The sequence below is a fragment of the Pleurodeles waltl genome, chromosome 2_2 (assembly GCF_031143425.1).
Source record: "Pleurodeles waltl isolate 20211129_DDA chromosome 2_2, aPleWal1.hap1.20221129, whole genome shotgun sequence".
Classification (NCBI taxonomy): Eukaryota; Metazoa; Chordata; class Amphibia; order Caudata; family Salamandridae; genus Pleurodeles; species Pleurodeles waltl.
In genome coordinates, this window is record NC_090439.1 from 462,307,398 (window position 1) to 462,324,940 (window position 17,543).

Consider the following 17,543-nt stretch of genomic DNA (forward strand, 5'->3'; position numbering starts at 1 on the left):
ACTGTGGGCAGGGGATCTAGCTTTAGCTTCTTGTTCTGCAGGGAGGACTGTAGGAGGCCTCCCCCCGTCACCCAGCATTACCATAATGGCCCAGAAGGACAGGGAGGATCGCCTCCGAAGCGTCCACAAAAACTACCATAATGCTCCTACTAGAAGCACAGGCAGTTTCTGGTGCCTTAATAATTGCAGTAGAGACCCTCGCTGGGATAGCCATTGCTGTGATTCAAGCGGGCTACTGTAATTACACTACTAGGAGCGCAGGCGTACCGACACCCCCCACACGCCGGTTGAACTTAGTGGACTGTGTGTGCTCCAGACCAGTTTGCAGAACTGATATCTCTCACATAAGTACATTCAGTCATGCCATATGAGCTTTCCCCTTGCCAGCTTGTACTGGCTGTGTAATGCATTGCTACTGGTGGTGAAATGCTACCCCACTGTGTATTAGGAGCACCGTAGCTCCTTTTGCAGGGCAGACATTGAAGTGAGGATGTAATGTTATAGAATGCTTGCCAGATGGGAAGGTTTAATTTTGATGTCTTGGTATTCCTAATCATCTGTTTATGCTGACCTATGTTCTGATTGGTTATGTCATGTTTATTTGGCTATAGTATCAGGCATAATTTCAGGGCCAGCAGTATATGCCCTGGGGGGATATTGTTCATGACCTATGCCACATAGAACTGTTTTATTTTATGTGCATTCATGATGAAGCGTTATCACGTTCACCCTAACATGTGCATTTTTGGTGACAATGACAACCTGGCTACTGCTTATGTTGCAGAATACTAGTAACCTATATGTTTATCTGACTACTGTTTGTGTAGAAGAGTATTACTGATACATGTCGGGTTTGGTCTAATGATATTTTATGCAATACAATTTATTTTTATGTAACTTATTGTGTTTCCTTTGTGGTGTATTTATTGTGACACATATGTTGTGCAAGCGCTTTATACAATCCCCCTGGGATAAGCCTGACTTCTCGTGCCAAGCTACCAAGAGGTTGAGCAGGGGTTATCTTGGGTGTGTAACTCCCTCACGTTGACTAGAGTGGTGGGTTTTGCCTGGCTTAGGTGCATATCCTAGCCAACCAAAAACCCCATTTCTAACAACTGCACATTGACACCTAAAATTGCACCAGGAGTCTGGGGTACCTGCTTCTATATCATGGGTCAAGGGTGCCATTTTAGGTGTCAAGATACTGGAAATCCCAAAGAGGATCTGAAAAGACGGCAAGCTTCGCCAACCCGTGCAACTTACGGTTTTGCGGTCATGGCTTTGGAACCATGGGCCCCAAAAAGCGAGACATGGGTCAGGAAAGCTTTCCCTCATCTGTGGATCCCGGGCATGAAACTTGCTCTGGGTTCGTGGAACTTGTGAGCCATGAGGGTGTCACAAACCCAGCCCTGAGACTCCCAAAATATTTAAAAAACAGGGGAAGATCTGTGCGGAAACCCCCATGTGGAAAATGGGAGTTGGTTGTCCACAGAAGTCGACCATGAAGAGTTATGTTTAGTGGATGATGGAAAATAAGTGCATAGTTTAAAAAAAAATAAAAATAAAAATAAAAAAAATTAAAATAAAAAAAATCGATGAAAAACCCAAAGTGAGAAACTGAGTTATGCTTCTGGCTCAAACGTGCAAAGCAAATTAAATTCACAGGTTATGGTACGCAAAGTACAAAATGTGCACCATAAATGATGCCACCTACCATGCATAAAATGCCCCTATGCAAATGGCACAGTGAAAAAAAAAGGCAGTGTAGCAAGAGTTAAACATGCCAGATGGCATCAGTTATGGTGTATGTTGCGTGCATTGCATACCATAACTGGTGACTTTCAAAGGTTTTGCATGTCTGCGATTTAGTACCATAACATCATATATATATAAATATATATATATATATATATATATATATATATATATAAATATATATATATATATATATATATATATATATATATATATATATATATATATATATAGAGAGAGAGAGAGAGAGAGAGAGAGAGAGGAAGCAAAATAATCACTGTAATAATGGTTAGGTCAGAGTTTCCATTCATATGACATTTTTTGTTTTCAGAATAACTTTGGAGGCGTTCCACAAATCTGTACAAAAGTTCATCTGATTTGGGTTGGATGTTCTGTAGGTCAATCAAAAAGACAGCTATAAAAAAAAAAAGCTGAACAGAAGTACACTAACCTCGGAATGAAAGTGGAATTTACTCAATGAAGTGCTGTGGTTGGTTTAGTATAAATACGTTCAATAGTTTGAGATATTAGTGTTATAAAATATCAAGATATCTATCTATAAATCTATATATATCTCCAGGGAACACATTTGAAACATTCTATGAATTAGTATAATCAGATATTGACAAATTAAAAAACAAATCACAGCCAGCTAGGAAAAGAAAATATAAGTATCAAAGAACAAGCTTCCTTAAACAATCTTCTGAACAACAACAAAATAATTATCAAGCCTGCTGGCAAAGGCGCACATATAGTGCTCCCCAATAAGGAGGACCAGGGTGTGGAATTCCTATAGCCGGATGCCCAGGGCATATTGTTTGGGATCAAGGACAACAAGATTTATTGTTTATTTTGTCCTTGTGACAAGTAGACCAAACCAACTGCAGCACAAACCCTTTGGCTGCCGGTTTACTGTAACACATTATGGAAAAGGGAAGGGCATTGTCAGCAGTCAAGGTAATATTTGTGTTCACATGTTAATGCTGTTCGAGCTTGTATTTATGGTTCATTAATGCAAAGCCCTTACAATTAGGGTGAGCGTTTTAAGGAAATGTTATAAACTAGGACTGCATCACTGACAGGGGTTCCAGTATAAAAATAAGGCTACATATATTGGTCCCAGAATGCACTCTGACTTCATGCAAATATTTGCAAATATTGAAAGCAAGATTAATGATTGTTTGCTTTCAAATTAAAATATTCCCAAAAAATGCAACTAGGAAAAAAAACGTTTTGTTAAATTACTGTGAAATGTTAAGCACCATTTCTTTGAATCTTCATTTAGTAAAATGTGTTTATACATGCTAGCATTTAAAAAAAATGTTCGTAATGAAAAATCAACGTAACCAGTTTTAACAAGATTATGGGAAACATTAAAATAAACAAGCATTGGCAAAGCCAATAGGTCTAACAGTGGTGGCCAGTCTTTTGGTTTTGTCAAAGGGTGTCTTGTTTTGACATGATTTTTGTAAAACTTTATTGCTGTGGGAGCTGCCGGGCCCTCGCCATTTTAATAAAAATTAGCAAAAAGCAAAAATATGTTTTGGTCTCAAAAAGCACACATTGCCACAGTAGCTCCTGGCACTGAACAAAACTTTCTTGTGCAGATATGCTACTTATGAAAGAGAAGTATGAGAGATAAAATTTTAATAATTATGAAAGATCTTGGTTACCACCAGACCAAACAAGATGCCTAATTCTTAATGTCAAACCTGCACCCGTGGTATATGTCCTTGTGTTAGTGTAGATTTATGGCTTTCATGAATTCACAAGAATTTACGTTAGTAGGCCAGGAAATTGTACTACCAGAAAATATCTGTGAACTCTATTTTAGGTTTAAGATCTCTTTTTATTGTTTTAAGATGGAAAAGAAGAACAATACAACATCTCCCACCTACTTCCATAGGCCAGTGAGGAACACAGTTAGGGCAGGTGGGAAAGGGAGAAATGGGAAAAGGAGAGTGGGTAGGAACACCTGCAATTGCTAAAATGCAACACACAGTGGGTAGGCTAAAACGTAAACAAGGCAAGTAGTACACCTCCCATTGGAGTCATATTAGCCTGGCTCAGCTAAAGTGGGTTTACGTTGAGGGGAGGGGGGGATTGGGGTGTAGTCAGAGAATACTAAAATATAAGGGGCATCTCAGTTCCCTGAATTCATCTGACAGATACCGGATACACGGTCCCCAAGTTTTATCAAAGAGGGGTAGTAGACCAGCCGCACACGCTGTCAATTTTTCCATCTCCATTATCGTCCAAAGTTGATGTAGTCAATCAGTGTGTGTGGGAATGACATCTGAACTCCATCGGGAGAGTAGTAGCTGTTTAGCCACACCTAGGGCCAATGTGATTACCCGACCCTTAGGTGATCTAAGGGGGTATAATTGTGGGTTTGGAAGACCTAATAACATGTAACTCAGAAATCTTGGTTATGGTTGTGGCGTAGATTTCATTCACAGCTTTTTTGGACATTGCCACAGCACTTTTTGGACACTGCCACAGAATATGTGTAAGTGTGCCCTCTTGTCCACTTTGGCGCCGACACTTGTTGTCGCCAGTTGCCCTCCACCTGGCAATCCTCGCTAGTGTATAGTACCAGTAGTGGCTATTTTTAAAAACATTTATTTGGTATTCGTGGCCCATGCTCTGTGTAGAATATCACGCCACTCCTTACCTGTAAATGAACGATCGCACTCCTCCTCCCATCTATGCCTTGCTGAGGTTTTTGGTAACACAGGAGGTACAAGTAAAAATGCGTATTTATCGGACAAAAGTTGCCTGTCCGACTTATGGGTAAGTAACCATCGTTCAAACCGTGTGAGGGGCCTGCTCACATATAGGCGGATTGCAGAAGAGGCCACCCAGTAGCAAACCGCGAGGTACTGCCAGCAGGCTGTGGCCAGGAGACCATATCCCTCTTGAAGTCGGGCAAAGTCCAAAAACCCATATGCATCAAAGAGGTTGCCAATTCTTTTACAATTAGATTCCTGCGAGACAGAAAATGATGATTCATTCTGTGCAGGTGGAACGTCTGGGTTTCCGATGAATGGAGTCTGTGCGGAAACAGGTGTGGATAGTCCCTTTCTAACCTGCACCTTATCCCAGGTTCCAAGTGTAACACGTAGATTTGGGGAGGTGTATACCCCTGGTGGAGAGTGTTTCTTTGGCAGCCATGGTATTTTCCAGATATGTACACCAGCCACAGATTGGTTGATAAAGCACCAATGTTTCTCTCTGAGTGGCCATGCCCATTCAGCCATATAACACAGCTGGGCCGCTTGGTAATAGCTCAGCAAATGTGGGAGTCCCAGCCAGCTCTTGGTCTGTGGCAGGTAGACCAGGGCCTTTGCCATTCTGGCTTTCTTGCCATCCCAGATGTACTCCCAAATGTGTGTTTGTATTTTGTCCAGCAAGATGGGGGTGGTTGCAGAGGCAGGGTCTGCATAACGTACAGCACCTTAGGCAGAAGTGCCATCTTAACCGCCGCCAGGTGGCCAAGCCAAGAAAGACAATATGCTTTCCACCACCCACTTCCCCCCTCAGATCCAAACAAGCGGTGCTTAGAATTGCTTTATAATTGTACTCTACTGTGACCTTCAGTGCGGGAAGTATCTGCAGGCCCAGTGTGAACTCTATTTTAGCACGAGCAAATGTGCATGCCTAGATGCTTATGCGAAAATCTGTTGAGCAAGTTTACAAGTTCCCTTTCCCTCCAACCACTTTTTTCCCCAAAACTGGAAGACATTTAACTTCTGCCCTTGTCAAGGAGTTAATTTCCAACCTTTTCCACCATGGGAAAAGATTAGAGAAGATCTGGTGAAAACCTCTAAAACAGACAAGTTATTAGGTTTGCAATATACTCAAAAGGGCACTCCAACTGTGGAACTATTGCTTACTGCTACCTCCAGTCCCAGTATGCAGATCTGCGGAAAGGTGGGAAAATAAAGGAATTGCTAGTACTCAAACCCTACTATAGTATGAGCCCTGGCATAATCAGAGAGACTATTATCTGAGCTCTTACATAGTGAGATTGTTGCCATATTTGTTGCGCACTACATGGCACCAAAGAGACAAGTGGATTTTATCATAGGACAAGTAGATTTATGAAGCAACATGCCCCATTTACAAGAAGATATTTAATGACATTCCACACCTCTGAAGACTATTTAAAAGAGGAGATGAGACAGTTGAGTGATGAAATTACCTATAAAAAAAACTTGACAATAATGCTATAAAACAGAATGACTGTATCTTCGAATCAAAAATTGAAAAAATGGCATACCGAACTGTTAATTAATGATGATCAATACAAACAGCTAACAACATACAATCCGATTGTTCCCTCCAACTAATTTTCTCCCTAAAATTAATAAAACTTTATATAACCCACTTGGGAGACCAATTGTGTCTGCATGTCAGTCTCTCTGTGAGAAGATATTCAATTAAGTTGATAACTGTCTGGCACCTATAGATAAAAAATCTATACTTGTATATTAGAGATACAAGCGACTTCTTAAGGACTCTAGCCAATACCACCTGGACAAATGATTACTTACTGGTATCAACAAAGGTAATTTCTCTTTATACCTCAATAAGACATGCTATCAGTCTGCAAGCATTCACATTCTTTTTAAAATAAAGGAGTGTAGGTAAACTACAACATACATGATTGCCATCACCTATGAATGAGATGTACTTAACTATTAATATCTTTCTCTTCAATCATGTAATATACCAAACACAATGCAGAACTGCTACGGAATTTCTTTTTTACCAAGCTAAACAAATCTCACTATGGTATAGTGGAGAAGGAGTAGGCTTGGAGCTCCAACAATGAAAGTTGTTCGGAGAAAATGATTTTATGGTTACATAAGATAGATTGATGACCTATACATAATATGGAATACAACAGGAAGAATTCCAGGGTTACTTCCACATTATCAGTAACAGTGGTTTCAAATGTACCTGTACCACCAGCACAGAACGGACTGATTTTCTACATGTCACAGTCTATGTTCAAAACAACATGATTGAGACTACATTGTTCAGACAAACCACTGCTATCAATAGCATCTTACATGGTAACAGTTTTCAACCAAGATCACTCATTAAAAGTATCGCATACGGGAATCTGTTACACATGAGAAACTGATACAGTGATAAAGTTCTATCAAATCAATTCGATGAGGTAAAAAAAATGATTCGTGAATACAGGGTACCACAGGGAGGACATCAGGAAAGGTCTAGAATGAGTGAAATAGGTGGTAATTAGTATCCCCAAACCAGGTTACGTTGTTAAAAAAAATCATATCACCATATATCCTTGTCCCCTTTCCCTCCCCTCCCTGAAAACAATGTTATGACCTAGTAGATCTGCTATATACCCCTAAGGTCCCATTACGGTAGCCAAATGTGTCCCTAAATGCCTCTAAGGTGTCCCTATAGAGACTAATAGTTCAATGATGTGCTCCTAACCAGACATTCTAGACTATAAAATGCATCAAAACTCCCAAAAAGTACCATAAATCGTCAGTAAGTGTTGCCAAATATCTCAAAGTACTATAAGAGTCCTTAAAATATGCAGTAATGTTTTCCCAAAAGTGGGATCATTTGCTAAAGAGGGTTGCATTCCTTAAAAGTGCGATTGTTTCTCATAATAGTGCCAACATATGCCCCAAAATCTCCAAATGTCTTCCAAGTATCATCATATTTGCCATCTTGGGTTCCTCATATACCACCATGTGCCCCTAAATAAACATGATATTCCTCAAGAAGTGTGATTATAAGTCAAGAACGGTTGATGTAGATGTGATTAGACTGAAATCAGAGCAATAGAAGGATTAAAATGAGGACAAGAGATAGAAACTCATTTGGCTGACATTAATTGGTTGAGGGCATGTGAATTTACTTAAACAGTATCCCGAAATAACAGGTTCAACCTCCTCCAATATAAATAGCTAATGAGAGCATACTTTACACTCTACATAGTTCACAAAATTAACCCAGCCTTCACCCGTCCTGTTGTGGATGCATCATAGATGGGGCAGACTTTTGTCATATGTGCTGGAAGTGCAGTGCCATTACAACTTCCTGGGATGCAGCTCCACAGACCATTGGGTTCCAAGGTTGGAAACGTAATCCTAATTCAAAATTGTGATTAGGAGAAATTTTACACATGAAAAATAAAGTGTATCCTCAGCTACCGCACCAGCCACTGGGTCTCCTATTGGCTAAACATCGCATAGCCATGCCATGGACAAGTTCAAAGTTCAGCACTTGGCTTACATGCTCTGACTTTTTTTTTTTTTACAATTGTACATTGATGAAAGTGAAAAAACTGTCCATTTGGGGATGGGAGCCCTGCCACATAGAGCAGGATGTATTGTATGAGTATCTGAAAGCTAGAGATAAGGAGTCCAATCTCAAACTCCAACAAATATTGCACATTGATTAAAATGGTAAAAGACATGTTGCCAAGGCTCTTGATAGGAGTACAGCAAACTGTTTTATTTAAGACTCAAACCACTGCTCTTCATTTTCTTGTGAATGAATATATGTTCCGATTTCCCCTGCATAAGGAGAGGCATATTCCACTGGTATAAGTGTTTCTGTGTTTTATGTATCAGTGACTTTGTGCTCACTCAGAAATGTATCTCCAACTGATTTTGATTTACTCTTTATCCTGTTACCTGACACGGATGACATCATGCTGAGCTTGCACAATTTACTCCATAGGAAGAGATAATATTTACAAATATGATTCGAAACAAATGGTGTTATGCTCTGTAAATGCTGCTCTATTGCAATGATATTTACGGACACCCTACTCCACCCCTACAAACATCAAGGGGTGACTTGAAAATAATGATTCATGTGTGCAATTGTGCAATAATTTGCCAAGGAGGGAATAAGGTGAAGAGTCACAGAAAGCAGTGAGTTGCTAATTTGAGTAAAGATTTCAGGTAGGGATACGGCTGACTTAAGAAGCTCCTGCCACTTGCGCTGTATTTGCTTTGTCTTCCTTGCTGAGGACTGGGACAGCAAGTGCAACACATTTGAATCACACTCCTCACTGCTGTTTCTCCTGATCTCTTAATAACTGCAACCTTCATGTTTCCAATAAAATGTGTGACCCTGTGGGATTTGGCTCACCGCACATTGTGTGTCGTGCCTAGACTTTGTGCACCTTCAAACTAAATTAGTGACTCAAGTCTAGTAATAGCAAATTAATTTGCTGAACTTCATACAACATTCTAGTTGGACTACAGCTTCCACTTCGGAAGACACATTGCTCGGAAGATTGTAGACTGTACAACCACAAACAAATCTTAAAAGTGATAAGGAATTTAAACACATTTGGGAAAGTAAACAGCAAGAGAGAAAAAAATAATGAAAACACTGAGAGTTCAAAAGTTCAAAGACAACATAGCGATATGTGCATTGCAAATTATGTTCTCAGCAAAAACATGGGGTATTTTTCTACAAAAATGGCTGCCAGCGTTTCGTTAGGAAGTATTCCTCTGCAAAAACGAATAAAACTGTGGAATATGAGGCGTATTTACTATGACATGACACCAAGCGTTCATGCATGCTATATGGTGCGACAGCAGGTGGGATTTAGAACTTATGGCAACGTCTGGTCAATCCCGTTAGGACGTATTTATCATCAAGCTTACATATGTTAGCACTGGATAAGAATCATAGAAGAAAACACATATACTTGTAGTAGAACTAGAATTGCTGGGTTAGCTGCATTTCCACCTTAAATGTTTATAATATAAAGTTATACAAGAAGAATTTCGTTTCCATAATCTGTTAGGATTCAATGTTTCATCCAGATCAAAGAAATGAGTATTGATAACCTAGTGACTTACAGTGCTTTAACAGGTGACTCAAAGCACAATTGTCAGAACAGTCTTTTAAACTGTGGGAACCTACCTTCGGCATTTATACTCAGCTTTGAATTTGCTCCGAGATCTGCGTACGGATCACTTCCTGCCATTGGTACCAAGCAGTCTGTGTGGAAATAACCAACTTTCACCATCTTCAGTGTAGATATAATGAGGTCCACTGCAAGCTGGCCTACATTCCCCACAGACACAGCTGGCTGAAATGGCAGAAAATGTAAAAGGTGAATTGACTGAAGACTGTCTTGATAATTTAGGACTTTAACACAAGCAACAACTAGTATCATTTGTTCACTTAGTTATCCAGGAAAACAAATATTATCAAAGACTGTAGACAGAATGCAATGATTGGCATATTACCTAAGCAATTCAATATAATTTCCTTTATTTAAAGTCTTGGCACTCGACAATCGGTGTTTAGCCTAGTCAAATAGCAACTGCCTAAGGTGTAACCATGCTCTTACCAAAGTTTCCCTTCTCCCCTCCACTCGCCAGAAAACAAAACAACATATGATAAAATAAATGCTGTAGACAAAGAAAGCCACAATCAGCAGGAATTAAAACTTGCACTAGTAGATATTTTTATCCCAACACATATTGAACCTATTTATACTTTCTTTTGCATAATAGTCTCATACAGTTTTGCACTTCCAATACCTTTGCTGTCACATTATGTTCTATGTTTTTAAAATAGCTACCCTCGCTTCCAAATGCTGTTATGCTTTTCTCTTTCATCATAAATGCTCCTTTTCTAAACATTTTCAATTCTTCGAAAAACAATTAACTTTTACCCATAATCCCTTTCAGACTAAACCCGTGGCTACTCAAATGTTTTCCCTGGGTAGTTCTCCTCATTCCTGTTTATTTGCTTCTTCTGTGTTTTGTCACCCTTACTACATCCCATGACACGTTCTGAACCAGCATTTGCATTACTTTTCACCAATGCAATCTTTACAGGTGGCTATCGGCAGGTGGTAGAGGCACTCCTACTGTTTCATCCACATGAAAGCATCTGCAACCTTTTTCTGCTGTCAAAAATACACCCTCCTCCTAAATTGTCTGTACTCTAATATCTTCATTTTTTTGACCTTTCTATAATTCCATTCCTCTTCCATGATAGACACAGCTTCACTATAGTTTTCTTTTCTCCCCCTTAAGACTTCCGGCGCTGATCGAACAGTTGTGTGGAAAGTAGCTCTAAGCACTTGCATGGCAAACCCCAAAACAACTTTTCTAGCTTAGCAGTTCTTTCGACTTATCCATCAGCCATGTGTGAGATAACAAATCCCCACTGTCTTTAATAGTTTGTTTCTTCAAAAGTGTTTTCATATCACACAAGAGAGCTTTGCTCGGTTGTCCACCATAATTTCCAGAAGCAAGCCTTCCCTCAAATATATTCCTAATTCTTACAAACTATCACCAAATGTAAAAATGCAGATTCCACCCCTGTTAATTCAACCATAAGCATGCTGTACTACTACGTATGGGAATGTTTAGAAATGTGGCAGTCATTTCGCAATTCGGCAGTAAACAACTTTGACGATTTTGGGAGGATACTCCAACACAGGCACAGTAGAATAGAGAATTAGTTAAATGGGTAGAGGGTCACGTAATTTTGAACAAAGCCAGAACTGTGGCTGTACCCGAATCATAAAATGGGACACACTGACGCTCCAACTGCCAAAAAAGGATGATGGAAAACCTTCTTGAATAGGGTGGCGCTCATATACAATGAAAATGTATAACTATGATTTTGATCATAGTTATTCAAGGAAAGGACTGAAGATTTTGACTACTTGGTGGTGGGAGCAGATGGACCTGAGATAACCTTCAAGAGCTCCCTGCAGGTTTCTGTAAGATACAAAACATACACTTTGCCAGATGGTGTGGTGAACAATGTTTATGAATCTTTTTATTGGCCATTATCATTGATACATACAAAAACATACCAAGAAGAAACAATGCAACAATAAGAACTCTTACAGCTCCATGCTTGCCTATTTGCTGGGTCAATCAAATGTGCCAGGTTAAGGATCCACACCCTCTCCCTGTACAGGTGTGTCACAGTCTTCAAATGTTTCTTGCATTTGTGGATATACCGAAGTTCTCAAACAGAGTTGAGTGATCTCATAGTTGGCTCCTCAGCTCACACTCATGCCACTGCAGTGTACTCGGTCTGTCGCCGGTGGACCCAGTTGATTGTGAGTTTGTACCCTGTGGGGGCTCTTCCCCATTTGTGTCCGTTAGCTCAGTTAATAAAGTAGACCATGTCTCAAGATGGTCCTGTAACTTATCACCATGCCTGCTGGCCTTCACGTGCACTTCTTCAAACAAGGGGGATGTATCCCTTACCAATCCTTTAGCCAGGGCCAGAGCCAATTGTAGGAATTTCCAGGGTATCTTCCTCCCTTTTGTTTGTTTGATGACCCCCAGTAGACAGGGTACTGGTACCGCCTCTAAGGCGACACCTGTTACCGTACGCAGTGGCTGAACCAACACCATCTAAAATGCGTGAACCGCTTGACATACCCACACCAAATGTAAGAATAAAGTGTCATCCATCTGCATCTCGGACAAACCATGCTCCTGACCTTGTACATCCTATAGAGCTTGACAGGGGTTAAGTACGTGCGGTGGACATAATCGAAGTGTGTCAGTTTGAGCATGATATTGCAGATCTTTTTCATGAGCATACAAGCGATTTACCCCTCTCCATCCGATAGAGGAGCTTTTAGATCTTCTCCTCAGGCCCGTACAGCGATATAAGAGGTACTGAGTTCCCAACCATGAAACCAAAAGCGTCCATGTTCCTGCTAAGCTTGACTGTCTAAGGCTCAAGTGCCAGAGCGAAGAGGAGTATGGTGAGCCGACTATATGATGATGGGTTCATCTCGTTGCCCCCTGGCTTGGGTACCATACAGATCATCCTTTCTTGCGGGGGTTAGGAGGTGCTGGAAGGTGTTGGGGGTTCTGGAAGGGGAGGAAATATCTCCTTTCCCCGTCCTCCTTGAACTCCTCCAAGAGTGGCTCTGCAAGTTGTGCTGCAAAGGTGTGATCATATTTCACAGGGAAGAAGTTGTCACCCAGTGCCCTACCTCTGGTCATCCTCCCCAGCACCTCTTCCATTGCCTCCAGTGCAAACTCTGCCTCTTGTTCTTCCCTGAGTGGGGTTGATAGCGCAAGGAGTTCCACCTGGTCCTGATAATGTTCTATGGAGGTCGAATCCGCACTGTACAACTTCCTTAAGTGCTCCCTGAGAATCTCATTGATGGACTGCTGGGACTTTGAGATAGTCCCATCTGGGCGTCTCAATTCCACGACAGGGGCCCTGTCAGTTTTAGGCTTAAGTAGCTAGGCAAGTAGCTAACCGGTGTAATCGCTGTCTATATTCCTGGCGCAAGTTTGTGTAGTCAATCCCTGTGTTACATAGCTATTATTTGAAATCCACCAGGGACCATCTCACTACTCAGAATTTTGTTTCCTGATTAGTGTCTGCAATTTTACACTCTAGGGGCCCCAGCTTGAACTGTAGCAGTTTCCGCGAACCATATACCTTGCTTATGCACTATCCCCTCATGACAGCCTTCATGCCTCCCACTCTCAGGGCTGTGGAATTTCATAAAACATCTACTTGTCCATGGGACATGTTGCTTCATAAATCTTCTTGTCCTATAACAAAATCCACTTGTTCCTTTGGTGCCATGTAGTCCGGCGACACATTATGGCAACAATCTCATTATGTAAGATCTCTGATAAAAGCCTCTCTGATTATGCCAGGGCTCATGCTATAGTAGGGTTTGAATACTAGCAATTTCCTTATTTTGCCACCTTTCCGCAGATCTGCCTACTGGGACAGGCGGTAGCAGTAGGCAATAGTTCAACAGTTGGAGTGCCCTTTTGAGTATATCGCAAACCTAATAACTTGTATGTTTTAGGTGTTTTCACCAGCTCTTCTCTAATCTTTTCCCATGTTGGAAAAGGCTGGGAATTTACTCCTTCACAAGGGCAAAAGTTAAATGTCTTCAGCATTGGGGAAAAAAGTGGTTGGAGGGAAAATGCGCTTTTAAACTTGCTCAATAGATTTTCCTATAAGCATCTACGTATGCATATTTGCTTGTGCTAAAATACAGTTCACAGATATTTTCTAGGAATACGATTTCCTGGCCTACTAACGTAAAATTCTTGTGAATTCATGAAAGCCATAAAACTACACTAACACAAGGATATATACCACAGGTGCACGCATCTCGTTTGATCTGGTGGTGTAAGGAAATGCCTCTTGGCATGGTTACCCCCTAACTTTTTGCCTTTGCTGATGCTAAGTTTTGATTGAAAGTGTGCTGGGACCATGCTAACCAGGCCCCAGCACCAGTGTTCTTTCCCTAAATTGTACCTTTGCTTCCACAATTGGCACAGCCCTGGCACTCAGATAAGTCCCTTGTAGCTGGTATCCCAGGTACCAAGGGCCCTGATGCCAGGGAAGGTCTCTAAGGGCTGCAGCATGTCTTATGCCACCCCGGGGACCCATCACTCAGCACATGCACACTGACTCACAGCTTGCGTGTACTGGTGGGGAGAAAATGACTAAGTCAACATGGCACTCCCCTCAGAGTGCCATGTCAACCTCACACTGCCTGTTGCATAGGTAACTCACCCCTCTAGCAGGCCTTTCAGTCCTAAAGCAGGGTGCACTATACCACAGGTGAGGGCATATATGCATGAGCACTATGCCCCTACAGTGTCTAAAGCAAAACCTTAGATATTGTAAGTGCAGGGTAGCCATAGAGTATATGGTCTGGGAGTTTGTCAAACACAAACTCCACACTTCCATAATGGCTACACTGAAATCTGGGAAGTTTGGTATCAAACTTCTCAGCACAATAAATGCACACTGATGCCAGTGTGCAATTTATCGTAACATGCACCCAGAGGACATCTTAGAGATGCCCCCTGAATACCAATCCGACTTCTAGTGTAGGCTGACCAGTTCCTGCCAGCCTGCCACAAACTAGACAAGTTGCTGGCCACATGTGGAGAGAGCCTTTGTCTCTCTGTGGCCAGGAACATAGCCTGTACTGGGTGGAGGTGCTTCACACATCCCCCTGCAGGAACTGTAACACCTGGCAGTGAGCCTCAAAGGCTCACCCCTTTTGTTACAGCGCCCCAGGGCATCCCAGCTAGTGGAGATGCCTGCCCCTCTGGCCACTGCCCCCACTTTTGGTGGCAAGGCTGGAGGAGATAATTAGAAAAACAAGGAGTAGTCACCCACCAGTCTGGACAGCCCCTAAGGTGTCCTGAGCGGAGGTGACCCCTGCCTTTAGAAATCCTCCATCTTAGTTTTGGAGGACTCCCCCAATAGGATTAGGGATGTGCCCCCCTCCCCACAGGGAGGAGGCAAAAAGAGGGTGTAGCCACATCCAGGACAGTAGACATTGGCTACTGCCGTCCCAGACCTAAACACACCCCTAAATCTAGTATTTAGGGGCACCCCAGAACCCAGGAAATCAGATTCCTGCAACCTGAAACAAGAAGAAGGACTGCTGATCTACAAGCCTGCAGAGATGACGGACGACAACTGCTTTGGCCCCAGCCCTACCGGACTGTCTCCAGAGTCGAAAACCTGCAACCAGCGACGCATCCAACAGGGACCAGCGACCTCTGAAGCCTCAGAGGACTGCCCTGACCCCCAGGTCCAAGAAACTCCCATGAGCAGCGGCTCTGCTCAACCACAGCTACATCTTTGCAACAAAGAAGCAACTTTTAAAGAACTCACTCTTCCCGCCCGAAGCGTGAGACTTCACACTCTACACCCGACCGACGCCTCTGGCTCGAGATCCAGAGAACCAACACCACAGGGAGGACTCCCCGGCGACGGCGCCCCCGTGAGTAGCCCGAGATGACCCCCCCTGAACCTCCACAGCGACGCCTGCAGAGAGAATCCAGAGGCTCCACCTGACTGCGACTGCCTGTAACAAGGGACCCGATGCCTGGACCAAGCACTGCACCCGCAGCCCCCAGGACCTGAAGGAACCGAACCTCAGTGCAAGAGTGACCCCCAGGCGACCCTCTGCTTAGTCCAGGTGGTGGCTGTCCTGAGAAGCCCCCCCGTGCCTGCCTGCACCGCTAGAGTGACCCCCGGGTCCCTCCATTGTTTCCTATCTAAAACGCGACGCCTGCTTTGTACACTGCACCCGGCTGCCCCTGTGCCGCTGAGGGTGTGTTTTGTGTGCCTACTTGTGTCCTCCCCAGTGCTCTACAACCCCCCCCTGCTCTGCCCCCCGAGGACACGGGTACTTACCTGCTGGCAGACTGGAACCGGAGCACCCCTGTTCTCCATAGGCGCTAATATGTTTAGGGCACCTCTTTCACCTCTGCATCTGACCGCCCTGAGCTGCTGGTGTGGTAACTTTGGGGTTGCCTTGAACCCCCAACGGTGGGCTACCTATGCACAGGAACTGAGACTTGTAAGTGTCTTACTTACCTCACAATCTAACCTTTACTTACCTCCCCCAGGAACTGTTGATTTTTGCACTGTGTCCACTTTTAAAATAGCTTATTGCCATTTTAACAAAGACTGTATATGTTATTGCTCTAATTCAAAGTTCCTAACTTACCTGTGTGGAGTACCTTGCATTTTATGTATTTTCTTCAAATCTTGAACCTGTTGTTCTTAAAATAAACTAAGAAAATATATTTTTCTATATAAAAACCTATTGGCCTGGAGTAAGTCTTTGAGTGTGTGTTCCTCATTTATTGGATGTGTGTGTACAACAAATGCTTAACACTACCCTCTGATAAGCCTATTGCTCGACCACACTACCACAAAATAGAGCATTAGAATTATCTAATTTTGCCACTATCTTACCTCTAAGGGGAACCCTTGGACTCTGTGCACACTATTTCTTACTTTGAAATAGTATATACAGAGCCAACTTCCTACAGGTGGTAACCAAGATCTTTCGTAAGTATTACATTTTTATCTCTCATACTTCTCTTTCACAAGATCCGGTGGTAACCAAGATATTTCGTAATTATAACATTTTTATCTCTCATACTTCTCTTTCATAAGGAGCATATCAGAACAAGAATGTTTTGTTCAGTGCCAGGAACTACTATAGCAATGTGTGCTTTTTGAGACCAAAAAATACATTTTGCTTTTTGCTAATGTTTGTTAAAATGGCGAGGGCCCAGCATCTCCCACAATAATAAAGCTTAACAAAAATCATGTCAAAACAAGACATGCAATGACAAAATCAAAAGGCTGGCCACCAATGTTAGACCTATGGGCTTTGCTAATGCTTGTTTATTTTAATATTTCCCTTAATCTTGTTAAAACGGATTACGTTGATTTTCCATTACAAACATGTTTTTTACATGCTAGCATGTATAACCACAGTTTACTAAATGATGCTTCCAAGAAATGCTACCTAAAATTTCACAGAAATTTAGCAAACGTTTTTTTCCTAGTTGAGTTTTTTGGGAACATTTTATTTTGAAAGCATAGAACCATTGATATTGCTTTCAGCATCTGCAAATATTTGCATGTAATCAGAGTGGGTTCTGGAAGCATTATATTTAGCTTCATATTTTTAAATTTCAGAAACGTGTACACAATTTTATACAGGAACCCCTGTCAGTAATGCAGTCTTAGCTTATAACATTTCCTTAAAGCGCTCACCCTAATAATAAAGTCTTTGCATTAATGAACCACAAATACAAGTTTGAACAGCATTAACATGTGAACACAAATATTACCTTTACTGCAGACAATGCCCTTCCCTGCTCCATAATGTGTTAGAATAAACTGGCAGCCAAAAGGGTTTGTGCTGCAGGGGTGTTGGCCTACTTGTCCCAAGGACAAAATAATATTGTCCTTGACCC

The 17,543-nt window shown here is 42.0% G+C and overlaps 1 protein-coding gene across 1 annotated transcript in view; it reads right to left on the reverse strand.

Annotated features, from left to right (window-relative positions):
- The window catches only part of PSMG2 (proteasome assembly chaperone 2), an 85,001-nt gene that overhangs the window by 51,893 nt on the left and 15,565 nt on the right, over window positions 1-17,543 (reverse strand). Inside the window, exon 2 of the mRNA XM_069219932.1 lies at window positions 9,694-9,862. Coding sequence (XP_069076033.1) covers window positions 9,694-9,862 — 169 coding nt within the window. The remainder of the gene's footprint in view (window positions 1-9,693; window positions 9,863-17,543) is intronic.